This window comes from Myotis brandtii, unplaced genomic scaffold (genome assembly GCF_000412655.1).
Source record: "Myotis brandtii unplaced genomic scaffold, ASM41265v1 scaffold50, whole genome shotgun sequence".
NCBI classification, from domain to species: Eukaryota; Metazoa; Chordata; class Mammalia; order Chiroptera; family Vespertilionidae; genus Myotis; species Myotis brandtii.
Genome location: NW_005369061.1, coordinates 1,739,163 through 1,750,237, shown reverse-complemented (window position 1 = coordinate 1,750,237; position 11,075 = coordinate 1,739,163). Strand labels below are relative to the sequence as shown.

The 11,075-nt window shown below is 48.3% G+C and overlaps 1 protein-coding gene and 1 pseudogene across 1 annotated transcript in view; both read right to left on the bottom strand.

Annotated features, from left to right (window-relative positions):
- The window catches only part of SLC46A1 (solute carrier family 46 (folate transporter), member 1), an 11,769-nt gene extending 8,038 nt beyond the window's left edge, over nt 1-3,731 (bottom strand). Inside the window, exon 1 of the mRNA XM_014548211.1 lies at nt 3,663-3,731. Coding sequence (XP_014403697.1) covers nt 3,663-3,731 — 69 coding nt within the window. The remainder of the gene's footprint in view (nt 1-3,662) is intronic.
- A 4,717-nt stretch (nt 3,732-8,448) lies between these two features.
- On the bottom strand, nt 8,449-8,935 carry LOC106727910 (annotated as a pseudogene).
- Nucleotides 8,936-11,075: the final 2,140 nt, after the last annotated feature.

Here is an 11,075-nt window from a genome sequence, read left to right as displayed (position 1 = left end):
GCCCCCTGCGCCTGCGCCGCCGGCGTCCCCAGCTCAAAGTCTGACCCGGCTGGCCCCGCCCTGTCTGGGCTGACGAGGGCGGGCTCCCAGCTCCCAGGTGACCTCACCTGCAAACTGTACAAGGATACTGCCCTGCAGCCCTCCTCTCCAGTCCCCGGTGAACAATAAGGAAAACATCAGCATTTAACATTTACTGATCGTTCACTGGGTGCCGGGCACTGTACTAAACTGTGTGCTTTCACCTCCCAATAACCATATAGACTAGCCACTATTAAAGACCCCCATCTGCAGAAGAGGGAACGAGGACGTGGGGCCCTCGAGGCCCAAGTGATGAAACACAGGACTTCTGCTGCCTATGCAGATGTTCTGCGCTGCAACTCCGAGTGGGTTAGGGTGCAGCCTGGAGCTTTATTTACTGACTCCGTTCTGTTGCATAGGCTCCGCTACTATCTTGGATAAACCCGGACCTCCCTGTGCCCCAGTTTCTTCACCTTTAAAATGGTGAGGAGCCTGCCTCCAAGCGTTGCTGTGGAAGAAGGGTGTCTGGTACATTGTAGGTGCTATTATTGTTACTAGTAGGCTGTCACTTGCTCCACTCCTGCCCTAGGATCTTTTCCTGGGAAATTAGTCTTGTTTGGGGGCCAGAAGCTGGCTCTGAGGTGTCGTTGGAGAGACAGCGGAGGAGGAGGAGGAGATGGTGGAGGGCCTTGGAGGCTATGGGGTGTGGCTCTGTATTTGATAGGAATTGGGCCGGAAGGCCTGTTTTATGGCCTGTAAAAGAGAACAGCATTCTCTGCCTTCCTCCCTTCTTCACTCATTCAGTGCATTTATTGAGTACCCTGTATGGGTCAGGGACCACGCTGGGGAACCTCTGGAAACACAGCAGTGAAGGAAACAGGCCCCGTAGTCTCTAGAATGGCGAGGGAGAGATGTCAAAGAATCCTACTAATACATGTATGATTTCAACTGTGGCAAGTGCTGTAAGGAAAGGAGTTGTGGCGCTCCAAGGGTGCTAATTCAGGAGGCTGGGCCTGGTCTGAGGGGAGCAGAGCCAGGAATGATGGTGGCAACGTGGCAGCTGATTGGATTTCTGGAGGCAGGCCCTGATTGTTGGGCTCCATTTCTGGCCACCACAACTGCGAGTGGCCTGTTGCTGGCTTTTTGACAATCCCCCACTTCCCGGGAGCCAGGAAGAGTCCCACGCTCAGAATAAGTAGATGTTGGCTATTTACTGTGCACTGAATGATGGCCTGCCCCTCATAGGACCATTGCCACCCTGTGGTCTTCCTAAAAATAGGAAATTCCACATGAAACATGAGGAACCGTGGGTTGGCTCCCTCCCTTCTCCACCACCTACACAAAAGTTTGGCCCAGTTAGGTCAGCTACAGTGAGGGAGGAGTACCCAGCTGAAATACATGTAAGAAAATGAAACTAGACCACCAACTTACACCATACACAAAAATAAACTCAAAATGGATAAAGGACTTAAATGTACAACGGGAAACCATAAAAATCCTACAAGACTCTATAGGCAGCAAAATAGCACACATATGTCATAGCAATATCTTTACCGACACAGCTCTTAGGGCAATGGAAACTAAGGAGAAAAAAAAATGGGACTACATCAAAATAAAAAGCTTCTGCACAGCAAAAGAAACCATCAACAAAACAACAAGAAAGCCCACTGCGTGGGAAAACATATTTGCCAATGTCATATCTGATAAGGGCCTAATCTCCAAAATTTATAGGGAACTCATACAACTTAACAAAAGGAAGATAAACAATCCAATCAAAAAATGGGCAAAGGACCTAAATAGACACCTTTCAAAAGAGGACATTCAGAAAGCCAAGAGACATATGAAAACATGCTCAAAGTCACTAATCATCCGAGAGATGCAAATCAAAACAACAATGAGGTACCATCTCACACCTGTCAGAATGGCTATCATCAACAAATCAACAAACGACAAGTGCTGGAGAGGATGTGGAGAAAAAGGAACACTCGTGCACTGCTGGTGGGAATGCAGACTGGTGCAGCCACTATGGAAGACAGTATGGAGTTTCCTCAAAAAACAAAACATGGAACTCCCATTTGACCCTGTGATCCCACTTCTAGGAATATATCCCAAGAAACCAGAAACACCAATCAGAAAGGATATATGCACCCATATGTTCATAGCAGCACAATTCACCATAGCTAAGATCTGGAAACAGCCTAAGTGCCCATCAGTAGATGAATGGATTAGAAAACTGTGGTACATCTACACGATGGAATACTATGCTGCTGTAAAAAAGAAGGAACTCTTACAATTTGCAACGGCATGGATGGAGCTGGAGAGCATTATGCTAAGTGAAATAAGCCAGTCAATGAAGGAAAAATACCACATGATCTCACTCATTCATGGATAATAAAGACCATTACAAACTTTTGAACAATAATAGATACAGAGGCAGAGCTGCCTCAAACTGATTGTCAAACTGCAGTGGGAAGGCCAGAGAGGGTTGGGGGGCAGAAGGGAGGGGAGTAAGAGATCAACCGAAGGACTTGTATGCATGCATATAAGCATAACCAATGGACATAAGACACGGGGGGGGGGGGGGGGGGGGCAGGAGGGAGGGGGGTAAGAGATCAACCGAAGGACTTGTATGCATGCATATAAGCATAACCAATGGACATAAGACACGGGGGGTAGGGGAGGCCAGGGGATTGTCAAGGGCGGGAAAAAAAGGAGACATATGTAATACTTTTTGTAATACTTTAAGCAATAAAACAATAAAAAAAACCCTAAAAAAAAAGGCTAATATGCAAATTGACTGAACAGAGGAACGACTGGTTGCTATGACACGCACTGACCACCAGGGGGCAGACACTCATTGCAGGAGCTGCCCTCTGGTGGTCAGTGTGCTCCTACAGGGGGAGCACCGCTCAGCCAGAAGCCGGGCTCATGGCTGGCCAGTGCAGCCGCAGTGTCAGGAGCCTCTCCTGCCTCCGTGGCAGTGCTAAGGATATCCGACTGATGGGCTCCCAGACTGCGAGAGAGCACAGGCCGGGCTGAGGGGATCCCCCCTCCACCCCGAGTGCACCTCTAGTATATATATATTTCCAACTCATCTAATATAAACTTGTCTTTTTATCATGGAGCATATAAAAATGTTTTAAGTCAGATGATGTTCCTCTAGTTCACACCTATTCTGACTCAACTGAAGATCAATTTCATGCCCCTTAGTATTCTGGAGATATCAGTAAGAGCTGACTTTATTACCAGGCACTATATAAGGTCATTACACACATTATCTTATTCAATCCTCACCACACCTTATGATGATGTACCTATGGTTTTAGAGAGATGCAGGAAAATGGTCCTTCCCACTCTGAGTATAGCCTTTCTCCTCATACCTGTTCCAGTTTCCTGGATCCCAAGATTAGTATATGTTAGTCCCTTTGCCAGGAATACCCTTCCCACCTTGCTTGGCCTATTCAATTCCTATTCATCCTTCAAGACCCACCTCTGTGTCATACTTCTAGGCAGAATTAGTTATTGCATCATATGTGTTTCCACAATGCTGTGTTCATACACTTAACCCCATACATTTGTACTTAACCTGGTTATAAATATGTGTTTACAGGTTTGTCTCCTCCCAACCCATGTCCATATCCTACCTCCAGATTTGAGGGCAGAGATGATATTTTATTCACCTCTGCATCTCCTAGCAGCAGCAGGGCTGGCATGCAATAACATGAAATATTAAATAGGTTTGATGGCGTGCACCAACTCCAGTTAATTGATTGCAATTGCCTGGATTGCTGCATTGAGATGGGCTATTTCTCTGGCCTGGTAGAAAGGAGTCCTGGATCCCTTGGTTATGTCTGCCATGGGCTCAGGAATGAAAAGTATTGGCAGTAATGACAGTGTTGTCCTACCCTGGGATATGTGCTCAGTAAGTTTTCTTGAGAAGCTTTGGGAAGTGCTGGGAAGCTGTAGTGGTTTCTTCACTCCCCAGTTGCTGCACAACCTCTGTGAGAGACGTGATTGCACGTGGCTTCCTCATTGAAATGGCAATCTGGCAACAGCTTACACCCGAAGCCTGTGCTTCCTCCCCACAAGTGGCCAAACACGTCTTCTAAACTGCTGATGGTGCTTAGGGACATGAAGAGGAAGGGAGGAGAGAGCAGGAGGGGAAAGCCACTTCCTGTCTTGCTTTGTCACTTCTCACAGGCCAACTCTGAAAGTCAAAGCAGCATTCATGTCACAACTAAAGGGGTTCATAGTGCCGAAGTAGAAGCTGTGATTATATCCATCTCACTGCGAGACTTTAGCCAAGTCCCTTTCTGGCCTCAGTTTTCTCAGCTATGAAATCACTTCTGGCCTCTGTTTCCTTGTCTGTGAAAAATGAAGTAATAATATCTACCCAAAGGGTGCTGTTAGGATCAAATGAGAAAATGTAGTGGCTTTGAGCTTTCGTGGCATGTCCAGGTACCAGAGGTGGTGGTTGCTGTTGAGCTGAGCTTGAAGGTGGAGAGAAATTTCACTACAAAGAAGGGATGCTGGCCCTAGCTGGTTTGGCTCAGTGGATAGAGCATTGGGCTGCAGACCAAAGGATCCCGGGTTCGATTCCAGTCAAGGGCAGATAACCTCGTTTGCAGGCTCCTTCCTGGCCCGGGCCCTGGTCAGGGCTCATGCAGGAGGCAACCAATCGATGTGTTTCTCTCACATGGATGTTTCTCCCTGTCTTTCCTTCTCTCTTCCACTCTCCCTAAAAATCAATGGAAAAAATATCCTCGGGCGAGGATTAACCAAAAAAACCCCAAAACAACAGAAAACACGACATCAAAAAAAACAACAAAGAAGCAATGCTGTCTAAAGTGAGGGTCAGACAGAGCCTTAGAGAGGGCCAGGGGAGCCTTAGAGAAAAATGCTGTCCAGAATCCAAAGAAGTCAGTTGCTCACTGTACACACTATGACTGGAGATCAAACCAGCAACCCAGGTATGTGCCCTGACCAGGAATCAAACCAGTAATCGTTCCGTGCATGGGACAATGTTCAGCCAACTGAGTCACAGCAGCCAGCACAAGGAGATGCAGCTCCCCAACCACATACCCCAAAGGGGAGATTCTCCCAGCCATTATCTGTCCTGGGGCTCCTACCCTTGCTCTCAGTTTAAACACTGCTTTTGATAGGGCCTTCTCATCTCTCTGTCCCTCCATCCATTCATTTAGCATCTACTGCTTGCAAGGCCCACTCCCAGGAGCTGGGGTTACAGACAACAGCTTACATAATCCCTTCCTCAAGGAGTTCCCAGGCCAGTGGGAAACAGCACCACAAGCCCAAACTTACAATAATAAAAGTATACAGTCACTTCCATCAGTTCAGAGTATCCGCGAGAGGAAATCAAAGAAAAATTCACAGCAGAGGAGCTGAACTTTTTTTTTTTTTAAGAAGTAACTATATTTTGTTGAGAGCCAGGCTTTTTTTTTTTTAATATATTTTATTGATTTTTTACAGAGAGGAGGGGAGAGGAAGAGAGTTCGAAACATCGATGAGAGAGAAACATCGATCAGCTGCCTCCTGCACATCCCCCACTAGGGATGTGCCCGCAACCAAGGTACATGCCCCTGACTGGAATCGAACCCAGGACCCTTCGGTCCGCAGGCCGACGCTCCATCCACTGAGACAAACCAGCTAGGGCTGAACTTTTTTTAAATATGTTTTTATTAATAAGAGAGAGAGAGAGAAACATTGACTTGAGAGAGGAACATCAATCAGTTGCTCACTGTACACACTATGACTAGAGGTCAAACCAACAACCCAGGTATGTGCCCTGACCAGGAATCAAACCAGTAATCGTTCCGTGCATGGGACAATGTTCAACCAACTGAGTCACACCAGCCAGCACAAGGAACTGAATTTTGAAGCATGAGATGATGAAAGGAGTTACCAGAACAGAGGAGAAATGGATAAGGTCTTTCTGAACCATGGGAAAGGCAGGCCCATGTAATTATCCTGTGAATAGCACAGTGAAATAGCACAAATAAAATGTGTTAATTTGTTACATGTAAATGTTTAAATTATACTACAAAAACCTGTCTTGGCAAGTGTTCATTCTTAATTTCTCTAGATCAAATAAGGGAGGGGGGCCCTGCGGGAGCTCCCTGTGGCTGACACGGCTGGGGGTGACAATGAGAGTAACATCAGGCAGTGTCTTTTAGTCAGGCCCCCCTCCAGTGCCAGGCCGCTGTGATGGTTGGTCTGGACACCTGGGTTTTCTAGGTGCCACAGAGAACATTCACTCAGGCAACGTGGATACATCAGTGGGCAATAGTCCTTGCCAGAAATTAGCTCATGGTCGTCATGAATGGCCTTATGTCTCCCCACACACCCACCCACACACCTTCGTTCTGTCTCCTGTGGCGACTTCTGATGACCCTTCCAGCCTCAGGGTCCTTGGTGCCTGGGTAGAGGTGCCTGTTGACTGGTCCCTCTGGAAAGATCTGTTTTGATTTTTTCAAGTTTGATTCTCTACTGGGAGTTAACACAGTGGTGTTTGGAACTTTGAGGCAGTCCCTTATGGGTGTGGTTACTGTGTGTCAGTCTCTGAAAACCAGACACAGTCTGGCTGTCCTGACGAAGTGGCGTTTGGCAGCCCAAGGCTCTGTTGCCATGGCAAGGATGGCTCTTTTGGAAGACCAGCTGCCACTTTCACCACTAAATGTCTTCCCTGCTGAATGACGTTTTCTGTGACCTCTTCTTTTCCTCTCCTCCTCCTTATTCTACCACCCCAATTACCGTCCCCTCAACTCCTTCCCTGTCCCCACTGTCACCCCACCAGCCCAGACCCCTTCCCTTCTCAGACTATTCCAACTAAACTTGTCTTATATGTTCTAGTCTCCCTCTGCTAGCAAATCTTTACCCATAGTGATCTTTTAAAAATGCAAATCTCATTCTGTCACTTTTCTGCTTAAAAACCTCCAATGGTTCCCTTAGCATAACATCTGTGTTTGTGATCTGGTGCCAGCTCCCTCATGCTCGTTCCCCATTCCATGCAAGACAGTATGCCCCCCCCCCATAGAGCCCTGGCATCTGCTACTGTCCTTGCCTAGAAGGCCCCAATCCCATGCCCACCTAACCTACCAACGTGCTAGAGTAATTCCTTCCTATACATCCTTTTTTTTATATATATATTTTATTGATTTTTTACAGAGAGGAAGGAGAGGGATAGAGAGTTAGAAACATCGATGAGAGAGAAACATCGATCAGCTGTCTCCTGCACATCCCCTACTGGGGATGTGCCCGCAACCAAGGTACATGCCCTTGACCGGAATCGAACCTGGGACCCTTGAGTCCGCAGGCTGACGCTCTATCCACTGAGCCAAACCGGTTAGGGCCTATACATCCTTTTTAAAATATATGTATTTTATTGATTTTTTACAGAGAGGAAGGAGAGGGATAGAGAGTTAGAAACATCGATGAGAGAGAAACATCGATCAGCTGTCTCCTGCACATCCCCTACTGGGGATGTGCCCGCAACCAAGGTACATGCCCTTGACCGGAATCGAACCTGGGACCCTTGAGTCCGCAGGCTGACGCTCTATCCACTGAGCCAAACCGGTTAGGGCCTATACATCCTTTTGACTCCCCTTAGGTACCCCCTCCTTCAGGCAGCCCATTCCCCACCCGGAGCACACACTGTCACAGAGCCCTGTGCTTCCCCCATTGGGGGATCAGACTGTTAGTTATCTGAAGGAGAATATGCCTTGCCTTATCTAGCAGTGACTTAAGTGCCAGGAATAACTGTCGGATGACTGAGAAAGCAACATTTTAAGGCAGCAAGCCTTCTCCACTCTAGGTTGAACAACTCTGCTTCTTCAATTTCCTCTCCATTGATGGGGATTTCCAGATTCTCCCCGAGGTGGCCTTCCTGAGCATTCTGCAAGACAGCATGTGAGTATAACCTGGTTTGTCCAAATGGGGCACCGGCCCCATGAATGAAGCCATAATTGGGCTAGAAAGGGCACTTTTACTGCCTTGCCGGCTCCTGTTGTGTTGTTCCTGAAAGCCCCAAGTTCTCACCTCACATTCTGCTCCTGCCTGGCTCCATTTCCACCATCTGGCCCACGCACAGGTGGTTGTGGACCCACTTTTAGGCCCATTCAACTATCCCCTCTATATAATGTCACCTTGTTAGATTCAGCCCATCTGTGTCACTTAGCAATCTCTGTTTGCAAGGAAAAGAAACAAATTCTGGCTGTCGTTTTTTAGTAGAAACTTTTTATTCAGAAAAAAAAAGTTTTCCAACCACACACAGGTGGGGTATTGGCTAGGGGGAGGTGTCTGCCTATCCAGCCCTGGCCCTCAGCTCGTGTGCTTTGGGAAGTAATAAGGGGTGTGGGGTAATGGCCCCCCCCCAAATAAACATGGTATATGTATGTGCATGGAAAGAAGAGGAGTTCAGAAGCAGTGTGTGGGGGGGCGAGGGGGTTGGGAAGGGAAATGCAAGGTCAGTACTGGGAACTGGAGGTGGGAGATCATTGCATAACATTTCTTGTTGATCATACCACCATGGACACCTTTTTTGCCCATCAGCAGGACTAGCATCTTGGCAGTCATGGTAATAATGATGGTGAAGGTGGGGGGGTCCACAGATGCTCTTGGTATGAAGAATATACATGATACATTCCCCATCCTGCAGCAGTGAGTCCCAGATCACAGGTCATTTCTGATCCCCAACTGTCAGCCCATTCAGAAAAAACACTTGACCCGGTCTTTGCCAACTAGAACCACAACCTCAGCTGGCGTGATGTTGATGAAGGTTTTCCAGGGGATGGCAGCCCAGACAGAGGGCGAGTCCCGATGGCCCACATGGCCGCATCCTGACAGGTCCCATCTGCCGTGAGGTTGTTGAGGAAGGCGTTCCACCGGGCCATGGCACTACTGCTGGGGCCATGGGCTGGGCTCAGGCCGCCTCTGGCTGGCAGGCGGGGGTGGCGGAGAGCTTGGAATGTGCGCTGCCGCCTGGATCGTGGCTCTGCTAACTGTGCAGCAGCCCTCACACTGCCTCTTCCTCTTTTTAAAAATAATTTGTTTGGAGGCTCTGGAAGTGTAATAAACAAAATAGTGCTGAACAGCCGGGTCACGATTAGGGCAAAAAAGCAAGACACTTCGGAAATCCAGGTAGCAGGAACCATCAGACACACTTTACAGGACATTGCTGTCGGGAGAAGTCAGCTGTAACCCTGTTCTGTCACTCTCAAGATTCTGGTTCCCAGGAAGCAGAGGCTGGCTGGCCTGGCCGGGCCACATGCCCACCCCTTGGCAAGGAGGGAGGCACCTGGATTCTTCCAAGGCTGCACCCAGTGGGGAAGGCTGAGCTAGATGTTGTCATCAGATGCTGAGTTGGTTGCAGGTCAGGGGAAAACACTGGATTCCATTCTGCTGTCCTTTTGTTAAACTTGCACAGATTCTAGAGATAAAGGAAGCCAGGATGGGGAAGAGTCAGTGCGGCATGCAAAGGGTAACCTGGGGTCAGGCTCCAGCAGGGTTCACCCAGCAGAGCACGTGGCAGGTGATCCTGAAGGTAACCGGGCAGGCCTGGGGCACTATGGCTGAGGGTGGGGTCCAGAGCCGACCCCACCAAGGGGCAGGCTAGGACTTAAGGAGTGTTTGTGGGCTCAGTGCTCACCACCCTGCAGTTAACACCCAGGGACAGGTTTCAGAAGCAGGACAATTTCAATCTCCAGGGCCCGGGAGGTTTTCCAGCTTTCTGGTGACTAGGAGCCTTGGCTGCCTCCTTCTTCCTTCCCTCCTTGGGTCCTGCTCCTAATGAAAATTCTTAGACCCTGCCCGAGCTGCTCTTGTTTGCTCCCTGGTGGCCATGCCTGGTATGACAGTACTCTCATCTCAAAGAAAAAGTCCCCGTCCTAGCCGGTTTGCCTCAGTGGACAGAGCATTGGACTGTGGACTGAAGGGTCCTGGGCTTGATTCCGGTCAAGGGCAAATGCCCAGGTTGCGGGCTTGATCCCCAGTAGGGGGCATCCAGGAGCAGTCGATCAATGATTCTCTCTCATCATTGATGTTTCTATATTTCTCACTTTCCCTTCCTCTGTTTGTTTATTTATTTATTTATTTATTTATTTATTTATTTTAAAAAGCCCTAGCCAGTTTGGCTCAGTGGATAGAAGCATCAGCCTGTGGACTGACTGAAGGGTTCAATTCCAGTCAAGGGCACATGCCTGGGTTGAGGGCTCGATCCCCAGTAGGGGGCATGCAGGAGCAGCTGATCAATGATTCTCTCTCATCATTGATGTTTCTATCTCTCTCACACTCTCCATTCCTCTCTGAAATCAATAAAAAAAAATTTAAAAATAAATGAGAAACATATATTTTTTTAAAAAGTCCCCAACCTGCAGATAGGGATTTAGCTCTGCATCCTGAAAATGACCCAGTAGATTAAGCAAGCATATTTTCCGAACAAAGGATTGTCGACAGAAGTTTTTCCCCCCATGGATTGATTGAAGTAATGTAATTACAAGTCCTATGAAAGCACGAACAATTATATCCTGCGAGCTACGTTCCATGTCAGTTACATTGAAAAGAGTAGAAGTGCATGGACAGAAGGACGCTCCTAGGATGCGGCAAATGTCAGAGCACAGTGGCAGTGACCTCCGAGACTGGCCAGGGAGCAAACAAGAGCAGCTCAGGCAGGGTCTAAGAATTTTCATTAGGAGCAGGACCCAAGGAGGGAAGGACGAAGGAGGCAGCGAAGGCTCCTAGTCACCAGAAATGGATGTGTCTATCCCTAGCCAAGTTCCTGGCTCTGTGGGCCGTACACTGGGGAGAAAGGCATACACTGTTGAAATGTCAGCCTGTCAACACAGCACATGCCCTTCTACCAGGAACTTCCGTATCAGCACACACATCCCATTTCCTGGGCTTCCTTGACCACACAAGACCTCTCACCGCCTTCAGACATGTCTGCCAGCATTTCTTCTCCAGATACCAGCAGCCTTTGATCCACCACCTGCCATTTGCAGCCCCCATGGAGTAGGCATTCCCAGAAGACAGGCTAGATGTCATTT